At 39.7% G+C, this 12,388-nt stretch overlaps 1 protein-coding gene across 6 annotated transcripts in view; it reads left to right on the top strand.

Annotated features, from left to right (window-relative positions):
• Window positions 1-12,388, top strand: part of nav1b (neuron navigator 1b) — a 60,710-nt gene that overhangs the window by 38,545 nt on the left and 9,777 nt on the right. For 5 of the 6 annotated variants that reach the window (XM_075461597.1, XM_075461596.1, XM_075461591.1 and 2 more), the window contains 11 exons: window positions 2,146-2,905; window positions 3,496-3,909; window positions 4,753-4,794; window positions 4,875-5,035; window positions 5,521-5,688; window positions 6,321-6,373; window positions 6,802-6,825; window positions 7,320-7,397; window positions 10,078-10,161; window positions 11,199-11,310; window positions 11,405-11,526. In XM_075461597.1, coding sequence (XP_075317712.1) covers window positions 2,146-2,905; window positions 3,496-3,909; window positions 4,753-4,794; window positions 4,875-5,035; window positions 5,521-5,688; window positions 6,321-6,373; window positions 6,802-6,825; window positions 7,320-7,397; window positions 10,078-10,161; window positions 11,199-11,310; window positions 11,405-11,526 — 2,018 coding nt within the window. The remainder of the gene's footprint in view (window positions 1-2,145; window positions 2,906-3,495; window positions 3,910-4,752; window positions 4,795-4,874; window positions 5,036-5,520; window positions 5,689-6,320; window positions 6,374-6,801; window positions 6,826-7,319; window positions 7,398-10,077; window positions 10,162-11,198; window positions 11,311-11,404; window positions 11,527-12,388) is intronic. The other variant, XM_075461594.1, reaches the window with a different exon arrangement.

The following is a 12,388-nucleotide window of genomic DNA, read 5'->3' on the forward strand; positions in this document are numbered from 1 at the left end:
GAATTTCTCCCAGTCTTCTCACACCACATTTGTATTTGGCAGTGACTTTGACAGTCTCCTTTAGAATGGCTGCTAAAAGGCTGTCGAGAGGACATCTTTAACTTTTATTTAACCTTAGCTAATGCAGGAGGAAACTAAGGAGGGTGCAATATACTTTTTCTCTTTGGCATTTAGATGATGTTGTCTTCAGAGCATTAAGAAACCCTTATGTTAACATTTAGTACTATCTGCATAGGTTCAAAAGTTAGGTGTCAGTCAGGTGTGTTTGTATGTTGGGAGAGATTTTAGAAGAGATGCGTATTCAGGAAATTGTTAAAGATAAACAATCGCCCCACTCACCATTCAGAACGAAACAGTGTCCAATGTGGATTCCTTTAGGTTCCTGGGATCAACCATCTCACAGGACCTAAAATGGTCTCCCCACATTGTCACTATCCAGAAAAAGGCCCAGCAGAGGTTATACTTCCTGAGACAGCTAAGGAAGTTTAATCTGCCTAAGGAGCTGCTGACCACTTTCTACTCGGCGATCATCCAGTCTGTCATCTGCACCTCCATCACTGTCTGGTTTGGGTCAGCCGCCAAACGTGACAGGGCCAAACTGCAACGGACAATTAGGGCTGCAGAGAGGATTATTGGAACTGACCTCCCTTCCATACAGGACCTGTACCGGTCCAGGGCCAGGAAAAGGGCAGTAAAAATCTCTGCAGACCCCTCACATCCTGGTCACAAACTGTTCAATCTCCTCCCCTCTGGCAGACGATACAGGGCACTGCTTGCCAAAACCAGACGACACAAAGACAGCTTCTTCCCCCAAGCAGTCACTCTGTTGAACACCCAGGAATAGCATTCCCACCCATAGTTTCTATTTATTCATATTTATAATCAATTCAACTCTTACTGTTCTGCATTTCTAATTTTTATTATTTCATGTTATTGTTGAGTGTTGTACTTTGTGAGTGAAGTTACCGGAGTCAAATTCCTTGTTTGTTTAGTCAAACCTGGCCAATAAAGCTGATTCTGATTCTGATTCTGATTCTGATAAAGAGAGAAGGCCTTGCTCTTTTAGCAACTGGCAGGTTGTTCACCCACCAGGGCACCACAAATGACAATAGTGTGGGCTAAAATCAATTTCACAGCTGAAGTAATCAGAAGAGGGGGAATGAATCAGAACGGATGAACGCCGGCCTGATAATTAAACGTGTTAATCTGAGGGGACAGACAGAAGCTAAGGAAAACTGGACAGAGCTTGAATTGTTACCAGTCCAACTGTGTGCCTGTCCGAACTGTTGGAGGCACCATTTTGACTTATTCACTCTCTTGGAAATATCTTACGATACAGTTAAAGTAAAAAAAAAAAAAAGTTTAATCTTGAGCCCTTAAAGTCTGAGTGTATTGAGTCATACTCAACATGTAGGACACATAAGCGCTCTTCAGTAAAAACACATGTGGTATGCATGTTTTTTCTCATCTGTAATGGCTGGAATTATACTGTTTTAGTTGAATACTTTTATCTGAAGATTTAAAGTTATAAAAGTAATGACGTTTCACAGGATAGAATTACTATTTTCAGATGTTTCAGGGCAAGATTGGGTCGCACAGGGGTATCTTATGGATCTGATCTGCATTGGCAGACATATCTCAGTATTATCTTAGCGCTTGAGTAGAATCAAAGGAAGGAATAACTCTGTTTTTTTGCATTTCTTAAAAGCAATCACTGTCTTCTTTGGCAGTACTAGACTAAGAATGAGGCAAAAGGTTCCCCTGCTGTATAGTCTTGGTGGGAACATGTTTTGGATGCAACAGCATCTCTGATAGATATAGCTAATAAACATATTCTTCACAATCTTCACAACCACTCACCTGAAAAGCCTTCTTCTTCAGAACTTTAAAGCTTGGACATTGTTGTTTCCCATAGAGAAGGGGTTTTAGAAGTGGTAACATGGAGAATAATGGGGGGAGAATGCCATGTGGAATACACTGATAATGACAGGCTTATACTAACAGTCAACATACAGTGAATTCTTCTGGAAGGAAGGTTAGGGATGGCAAGGGTAAGAGCGAACAGAGACACATACCTTCGTGTTAACTGCTTTAAGATTATATGTAATTCAAATTTTCTTATTTTTTCTTCCTTCCTTCATCAAGCACCTAAAAGTGAGAAGCCACTGGACAAATCCAAGATTTCCATCAAAACTGCTGGCCTACAACGTTCTCGCTCAGATGCTGGAAGGGATCATCATGGGGAGCACCGCAAACCTCCATCAGGTTTAGTCAAACCCACTGCTGGAGGCTCCTTTGGCTACAAGAAGCCACCAACAGCCACTGGTACTGCTACTGTTATGACAGCAGGGGGCGCCACCATCTCCGGTGGCTCTGCAACTGTGGGGAAAACCCCCAAGTCATCTGGCATCCCTGTGAAGCCTGTGGGAGGAGGAGCACCCTCTGGTAGAAAGAATAGTTTTGATGCCAGCAGTGAGCAGAGCTTCCTCGGGCCAAACGCCCGAAACAGCATTCAGTACCGCAGTCTGCCTCGACCGGCCAAATCTAGCACACTCAGTGTGATTGGTCGCCCAGCATCTCGGCCTGTCAGCAGTACTATTGACTCCTCTCTGTTGAGTTTGAAACCTGTACCCATGGCTTCCACAGGGCCCAGGGTTAAAGAGCCTTCTGGTGGCAGTAGTAAAATGACTAATCGAACTATTACAGGCCCAGTGAACCAGACAGACAGAGAGAAGGAAAAGGAAAGAGCCAAGGCCAAAGCTGTGGGTGCTGATATTGACTGTGCCTCTTTGAAAGGGGAAAACAGCCAGTCTGAGTCCATTGGAGAGTCCACAGTGAAACTGCACGGCTTGAGACGGACCAGTAGCAGCAAATACCCTGAACTTTCATCTCCCACAATACCAAGGTCTCTCATATAAATAGTGCTCACCCAAATTACAAAAAGCCAAAAGTGTCTCTCACCTGCAGTTGTACCTGCAGCTGTTAGTTTCCTTCTTAAGTTCGTTTTCTAGTGATAATCGTGTTCCATCTTTGGTTTATGATTTTGCTGCCCTGTTTTACACCACCTTACGAAATTGAAATTAATTGAATTTTATTTGCAGCACCTACAGTAAAGGAAAACAAGACAAATTACACCAATGTGTTTGGGTTGCTTGAAATAACTACAGTAATATTCCTTGGAGCTAAAGATGAACTGTTTTTCCAGCAATTACTTTTTTCCAGAGTAATGGGAATTGTCTTTCTTTGGATTATTGCTGCCAAAAATTTGATCACCAAAATCTTCGGAACACATCTATAGAGACCTTGTAATACACAATCATAATGTTATTCCTGCATTTTTAGCTCTTAAAGTAAATGCACTGGATTATGTTTTTGTAATTTGGGTGAACGATTCATTAACTGAACAAAAATAAAATAAAATTAATCATTCCTGTCACATTCTTGGATTTGTCTTCCTGTTTTTCTGACATCTTGTGTCTTCTGCCTGATTCCTAGAATGTTGAACACTAAGTCTCTGGGTCGCCCGCCCAGCTTGGCTCACCTGGACAAGGTCAATTCCAACAGTCTTGATTCCTGCGTGATCATCCGTGACCTTCCACCTAAAGTGCCCCCATATTCCAAGCTTCAAGACTTGGCTGGTTCCCACACAGCTACCCGCCTCACCCCCAGTCCGGTGCCTGTCCTCCACATCGATTCTCCCACCTACACCAGTGAGAGCCTGAGTCTGAGCGGATCACCCATGTTCTACCCCAAACGGTCTGGCATGCACCGCAGCATGGAGTCCCTACCCCTCCAGATGAGTGTGCCCTCCAGTGCAAGATACATCACAACAGACACTCACAACAAGGAAGAGCGGGGGACAGGAACCTGGGGGGCCGGGAGCAGGACTTCCCTCAACGTCTCTGAAAGGCAAGTATCAGAAATGTTATTTTCAAAATGAGTCGAAGTTTATCCTTGTGGAAATATGTGGTTCCATCACTTTCTTTGTCATTTGTCTATGTTATTGTCAGATAATTATTATTATGGAATTACAGAATGAGGTCACATACAGGTAGAGTTTCTCCTTATTACAAACCAGCTAATGAATTGACTTCATAGTGTAAAATCCAAACTCTACTTTCTGAAAAATCATCAAAGAAAAATGTAACTTATAGACTTTATCTGCTTTTGGAGGAAGACCAAAGTAACCCATGTGCATTGCTCAGGAATTTAGTACTTTCAGAAAAAAGCCTTTCTATTTTTTCATGGACCAATACTGGCAGAAGTAGCTGCATATATATAGCAGCTACTTAGCAGCAGGCAGTTAATTAAACATGATATCCAGTTGAGTCAGCATTAATATTTGCTTTCTTGGCGGCCTGCTTTCCATCCGCTTATATTTTATTTGACTTTTCTGGAAATGTAAAAGTGTGTCCTGTCATTTTGAAGATGAAAGGCTGGATCTATCACAGAATTGCTGTTTATCAAGGTGGAGGCGGTCCAAACTGTTTCCTGCCAAACAAATGTGCATTCAGTCAATCCCACGCTGTGTTTTCTGTAGTGCCAAGTTTTGAAATTGGCTTAATCTACAAAAGGTTTGTTAGATAAACTTATGAGATGTCTTACCCACATATCATACAGGTTCCATTCCAAAATTCAAACTGCATGTTTTAATGTAAGTGTTTTTGGAAGTTTTTGTGATGATATATTTTTTTATAGAAACTGTTGTCATTACCTGCTTATTCTCAATTCATTTGGCACTTTTCTCTGCAGCTTGCAAACTGACCGGAACACTTTGCCAAAGAAAGGCTTAGAGTGAGTAAAAACACTTATTTAAAATCTTATACTGTAATATAACCTCACTGTTTTCAGTTTAAACAAACTCTTCTTTTCAGACGCTATGGCTCTAGTCTCTCAGAGAGTGATGGAAGAGAACCAGGAAGGCGCCACTCCCACACCATAGTGAACATGACGGAGAGCGATAGCCCTCCTCAGCTGCCTTCTCCCACCCACCCTCTTCACCCCTCCTCCAGCAAGGCTCCTCTCACGAATGTGGGTGAGTGGGCTTGTTCAACTTGGCTGCCAGGTTCTAAAAACTCTCACAGTTTGAACTTTGAGGCTAATGTGACTGAAGTCATGAGACATCCCTATCGTTGTTGGGTTCATGCTGGGGAGAAACCTCAGCTGTGTTTACATTTAAGAAATCTTAACACAAGTTGTCAAGTAATAGATTCTGTCAAGTGAGTGGGGAAGTGATGGACAATTAGCAAAGTATCAAATTTGTTTATGTGGATATGATAATCCCATATCTACACTCATTTAGACTTCCGTTCAAGGCTGAAATATGCGGGAGATGGAGGTAATAGGAGAACAAGTCCAGCTATATTTATGTCTTTGACTATTGTGGAACTGTAGTGTTGCCTTACGCTCAGTCATCAGAATACGGGTGCTATACCTGAGTGTAGGCTTGCGTGTGTTAGATTGTGTGTTTGAAGCTGCAGCACTAAAACCTACACTTTTTTTTTTGTGTGCGTGTGATAGTTGCCCCAATTTCCTGTGGCAGCCCGAGGATATCGCGTTCCAACAGCACAGGCCCCGCTAGTGACTGCGACCTCTATGGATCCTCCCCCCTGGGCAGCAGTATGTCCCTGACTGACCGGCCAAAAAGCATGATGCGGTCCGGATCTTTCCGTGAACCGGGGGATGATGGTGAGTGTTATCACCTCGCCTCCCTGCAGGGCGAGTGTCCCAACATGACCTCAATGAAACAAAGCTGTCTGCTCGTTCGGCACGCAATCTTTGAAATGAAATGTCAGAGAGACATTTGCTTCCTTGCTGAAGGAAAGTGAAAAGCAGTCTTGCCGTCTCCATTTTTAGATTGACCGTAAGCTACTCTTTCATAAGCAAAACACAACTTTTAAGGCACCAATTGTGATTGAAAGTAAGCAACAGAAGGAAACCCTCGAATAATTATTTAAACCTGATGTCTCAGTCACTTATGTATGACATGTTTTTTATATATTTCAGTCATCTTTGTATTATTCTCTTATACAAAAATACAATGCACATGAGCAGAGGTATATACTGTATTCTACTGTTTAGGAATAAAGAAAAATTCTTAGATAAGTTCCCAATTATTTGGCAACATTTGAGATTTTCCTTTAATTTAGTTTGTTATTAACTAATCTATTTAACATTAAACTGTGCAGAAATGTCGTATTGATTACTATGCTATACACCATATCATTTACCAGTTTTTCTAAGAGTAACATTGCTCAACATTGCCCTCAGTGAAAGTCAGATACTTTTAAATTAAAGTCATATCTCCTTGTCTGTTTCAGTTCATGGCTCTGTGCTCTCTTTGGCATCCAACGCTTCATCTAATTATTCTTCGGTGAGTCAACACAATTATCATGTGTGGCGCAAGACGGGAGTTTCTCAAACAGTGTTCTTTTTTTGTGGGAGTTCAATGCTTTTCGTGAACAATTTACACTTTTTACAGCATAGAATGATTATGAATTTATTCTATACTGCTAAAGTTGGCAAAATGGCAGAGTATGCTAATGACTGGTGCAGCTTTTTGAAATAACAAAGTGCCCCCTCTGTTTGAGTACACAATCGCCTCATGACCTGATTAGACAGGCTGTGAGTAATCATTAGCCACTCTCATTTTGTTTGTTGCCAACTGTTTTATCGAAACGTTTCATATTTGATATCTATAAGCATTCAATGCCCCCTCTATTGTGGTAGAGTAGTTTTCATGACTGCCACTAGAGTTAATCCTCTACCCTATCCCTCTTGCTGTCACCATGCCTTCATAAGAATGAGGAGAGGATACAAGGGGAGGTAAGGCTAACGTACCATAAATCTTCAACTCACATTTTACCTTTCCTCTGCATCACTTGTCGTCATATAGTGTTTTCAGCGCTTCATAGAGATCATGGATCTTTATCTTAGGAGGTCGTAACTCAGCCCATTTTGGTTTATTTCTAATATTCTATGTCTTTCAGCATCACTGTCTAACATTTAATAAAGACAGTCATACCTCATAAAATTCTCAGTGCATGAGAGAAATGGTATCAAAAGCCAATAAATAATCTTGTGACTTAGAGTATTTACTGTGTTTGTTGGTCTTTTTTGTTTCTGTTGTAAAGCAATAACCTTCATATTTTGCTGCTTGCTCATTCATGTTGTTGATACAACAAATCATTGCATTTAACCCTGTCCATAGTTGCATCATGATATTAAAATCTGTATTCATGGCTCCAACACTACTGTCCATTTTGTCTAAGGAGCTATTTGCCCATACTGCAAAAACCTGACCTGCAATTTTTCTGCAGCAAATCCGGAAACTAAGGCGAGAGCTGGAATTCTCTCAGGAAAAGGTTGCCAACTTGACAATGCAGCTTTCTGCTAATGTATGTATGATTTATGATTTTTTTTTATTTTCTTGAGTTATTCTTTCTTTATACTAATTTGCTAGTGACTTGCAAACGTAACTGATACTTTGTTGGGGTGATTCATACCAAATGTACACCACTTTACTACACTGAACAAGCAATCACCCAGTAACCAGACTTGTGTAAAACATCTGTATCTTATTGTTTGCATTGCATCTTTGGCATTGTGATATATGGGGAGAGAAAAGGTGTATATCCTTTCTGACCTGATCCACATTAGCTGGCTTTAGATGCTGTTGCATAATAGACATAAAATAGGAGCAATCCAATCCCAAAAACTGAATTAAACATACCATATTTCCATTTCTCACTCTCTGGCTCACTTATATCCACATCTACTGGAAGCTCTGCTACCTTGATGCTGCTTTTTTAACCTTAAACCTGAATACTAGCTTGCAAATTTGTTTCTAGCTGCTATGACTGACAACCTTTTTGTCCCTGCTTCTTCTCAATATTTTATTATGCAGCTTGTGATGCATGAGTCTAGCAGGTTAATTTGGCACTGCACTAACAATCCTGATTCAATAGATAACCAGTCTTCTTTTGCACATTATGGAACTGGTTTTGCTATGAGCTATGCTGGGTGTTTTGATCATTTGAACTGATTGTATGAGGCCCAACTCTGTGTGTGTGTGTTTTTCTGTAATTTCATAAGTAGTTTTTCCCCACCTAATGCAACTGTCCCTCTCTTTTACACTTGGTGGCTGTATTGACTGCTGGACACACTGCTGCCCCTTGCCTGCCTCCCACTGACCCGCACCTCTGGATGCTGGGTGTAACAGCTAGGCCAGGTTTGTTAGTGTGTAACTTCAGAGTATTCTGTGATGAGCATTGACATTTGTCTCAAGGTTGTGTTGGGGTGTGGCACAGCCAATGCATGTTGACCAGAGCTACATCTATCTATAATTTTCATAATGTAATTGTGTATTAGCCTTTTGTTCATCACACAGCTAAAATTCAAGTGTCATTGAACCCTCTGTTAAAGATTGCAAATGCTTTCCATGATAGATTTCTGAGACCATTTAGCAAGAATCAGAATTGACTATTAATTTTGGCACTAATATATACGAGTAGTTGTGGTACAGCAAAACTCCTGCCAGTCGAACCCTTGCTGCATGTCATTCCTTCGTTCTCTTTCCCCCAAACTCCTGTTTGTCTGCACTGTCACTATCAAATAGAGATATAAAATCATAAATGTAGTGCTGCCAGAGCACACAAGAGTGATGCTCCACAACTTCAGACCATAGAGACATCATCATCACTTAAGTGTGTGTCATGCAGGAAAACATTGCATCGAAAACAAATTGCACTGTGCTAGCTGGCCTTTTTAATTTATGTTGACTGAGTTACGTCAGCTCATTCATTCAAATGCAAGAAAAACAATTCCATCTTAAACGTTGTCTATCAGTTGCCTTTTAGCAGCATAGTGAAGTGAAATGTTTTTAATTCTTGTCTTTCTGGGAACTCACAAAGATAAAAAATTATGCAAAATAGCCTTTCATTTCATCAATAGCCATCACTGACTTTTAAGAATTAAGTTTATGAGCTTATGTGTGGTAGTATTTAACCATTTTAACAGACTTCACTATGTGCTACAACATTTTTCTAGATTTCTCATGACTATTTAGTGATTCTCTCACTATTCCTATTTGATAAGCAGTTTTATTCTTGATTTACTATATTACGTCTCTAAGTATGGATCCACAGCATACAGAATATAATAGTGCCTCTTCTAAAAGTTTGACTTGCTATAAATGAGAAAAATAATGCCATAAAGTAACATCCCTTAGTCATGTGTGTATACTGTTGTAAAGCCCTAAATCTTTTTTTATGAATGAAGTTCCAACATTGTGACCTAAGCCCATTGTTCATTCAGTCAGCATAATATTTGATGGCCAGTTATAATTAACAAATATATGAGGATTTGTTCACAGTAGAGACATAGGTCTGCCCGCTGTATTAACAATTAACCTATTAATTTCTTGATTTTCTGACTGTGCCTGATAGTTTTTAGATTTGGAGGTGAATGAACTAATGCAGCAGACTAGAGAAGGTCTGCTGCTCATGACCAATATCGCAAATGTTTTTTATTGAGATGAAAGCTTGTTTCTTGGAGTTGTGATATACTGTATAAATCAGTCAAAAATGGTCAGACAGGCCAATTTTATTTTGTATTTATTTTGATGTCAGTTGTAGATGCCAAATATTCTTTACAAAGTACCAACAGAAACTGAGAAACATTGACTAACAGAAAATAAAGAGGATTGATATTTTTTACTAATTCAATATGACTGTGTCAGCAATGGTATCTGGAGGAAGTTTTTTAAGTTGTAAAGAAACAGACCTCTTAACACTCCACGGTCATCAGCACTGACCTTTCGTAAAAGTCAAGCATGCTACATGAAGTTGATGAGGTTAGTTCCACACTTCTGCTCTGACAACATTCAAAGCTGTTTACTACTCCATCCCCTCCTTTCTCTCCCAGCTGTCACAGAAAGCCATTTGCCTGATATGATGTGAGCGAGTGAGACTGCAGACCAGTTTGATTGAGCTGGTGACTCATACCTGTGTGCCATCCCCTCCACACGCACACGGCCCTTTTAGCTGTTTACCTCCTTTTTTTTTTTTTTTCTGCCAGGCTAATCTGGTCGCAGCATTTGAGCAGAGCCTGGCGCTGATGACTGCACGTCTGCAGACACTGTCTGTCTCCTCAGAGCAAAAGGTATCTTGGTGATATTATGATGCTAATGAATCTTTGGGTTTTTGCTTGTTTGCATAAGGAAATATAAAGAGAAGTGTTTATCACTGAAGAAGTGAACTTTAAACAAAGCTGTCCGAGTAAATACTCAACAAATTCATGGCAATGATGAGAAACTATTATTCAAACTGCACTATTACAACTTATTAAAAAAAACAAGATATACTGTTTGTGGATACAGTCCACCGTGCCATCCACACATGCAAGTTGAAGCTTTATCATGCAAAAAAGAAGCCATATGACACAGATATGCCACCGTCCTCTCTGGCCATAAAATCATCTAAAATTTGCTTGAGCAAAGTGGAAAACTGATCTGTGGTCAGACAAACCAAAATTTGAAATTTTCTTTGGAAATCATGGATACTGCATCTTCCAAACTAAAGAGGGGATGACCAGTCCAGACCTTTCACCAGCGGAAATCATTTGGTGCACCATGAAATACAAAATATACCCAGGTAGCAGCTAGAATCATCTTTCAGACTAGAATGAGGCAACATCCCTCCTCCCAAAGTCTGGTAACTTGTCTCCTCAGTTCTTAGACATTTCTAGACTAAGAGGAGATGCTACAGGTAAACATGGTCCCAACTTTTTGGAGATGTGTTGCTGCCATCAAATTTGAGATAAGATAATATTTTTCATGAAATAGGAAATGTTTAACTTTCAACATCGCATATTTTGTTATATTATTGTGAAGCAAATATTGGTTTATTAGATTTGAAAATCGTTGGATTCTGTTAATTCCATTTTATACTGCGTCCCAACTTTTTTTTGGTGTGGGGTTGTACATTTATCCATTGAAGAGAGGCTACCAACTGACATAGTTATTCTGGAAAGGAGATGTGGGTCAGAGGTTTGCATGGCGAGATTATCCTTGTTGTCATCAGCCAGTCAACACAACCGGACAGTCATAGTGAAGCCTCCAGACGCTCTACAATCCTCAGTTTAGAAGAATCTTGTTTCAGCCCGACGGCTAACATAACACATATTGTTTTCCTTCTCAGGATTCTGAGCTCACCGAACTTAAGGACACCATTGACATTCTGAAAGCCAAAAATACAGAAGCCCAGGAAATCATTCAGGATGCTCTCAGTAATCCAGACATCACACCTAAAGGTACAGAATATGATATGGGTTTACGGCGTAATTTAGACCCAATGTGGGCTTCTCTCCCAGTATTTCACTTGCTCTGTTTTTTCCTGGTATCCAGAGCTGCTGATTAATCGCCAGAACTCCTCAGAAAGCATCTCCAGTCTCACCAGCACAACAAGCCACTCTAGTATGGGAAGTTTCAAGGAACAGGAGGCCAAGAAGAAGAAAAAGAAGAGCTGGGTGAGGAAATACTCTTACAAAAAACTCAGTGTTGTTTAGTTCAGGAAGGAACTATAGTTTAAGAAGGAAGAATAGTTTTATATATTCAGAAGAATGCGCTGCAGTTTAGATGAGTTTGTCTTAAATCATTATTAATAGTTCAGTTTCTTATAAGTGATGTCTGCATTAACTATATAGTTTTTTATTTTTGTCTCAGTATGTGTAGTGAAATATATAAGGTATTCATTTAAATATATTAAGTTTTGAACACAGTTTCAAAAACTTTAGATACCCCTTGTACATGAGCTTATGTAATAGAGGTATTAAAGATCTGATTGGCCCAGAGAGCACCTTTCCTGTGTGTTGCTATCAGTGTTTATATGTTATATTCCATTCAGAAGCAGTTAATCATCCTACATTATTCTCCTGCATGTTTATGATTCTCCTCCTATCTTGTCCCTCATCTGTTAATAAGTATGACTCTGGTCTCTCCCTCATGCTGCCCTCTTTTTATTTTAGGTCTTTGAGGTGAGTGATGCTGCCACAGTAAACAAACTTAAACCCTCTTCCTGACTCTTCAGCCTGCATGCAGTTCATGAGTCACACTAGTGAAACGTTTCTGTCGTAGTGTTTTTGTAAACTCATCAAATCACCTTGTACCATGTTAGAATAGCATTTGACAATAATCTGAATGTGTTACAGATATTTAAAGAATTTATAACAGAAGTGGTTTTCAAAAACATTTGCTGCTTTAAAAAATGATTTTGTTCAAAATCATTTTTACACCAACTTTGAATTTTATATTCATATTTTATATTCCTGTATTTTCTTAAAATTTATTTACCTGTACTTGGATATAAACTGTAACTTCAAGAAGTTTTTG

The sequence above is a fragment of the Odontesthes bonariensis genome, chromosome 3 (genome assembly GCF_027942865.1).
Source record: "Odontesthes bonariensis isolate fOdoBon6 chromosome 3, fOdoBon6.hap1, whole genome shotgun sequence".
NCBI lineage: Eukaryota > Metazoa > Chordata > Actinopteri > Atheriniformes > Atherinopsidae > Odontesthes > Odontesthes bonariensis.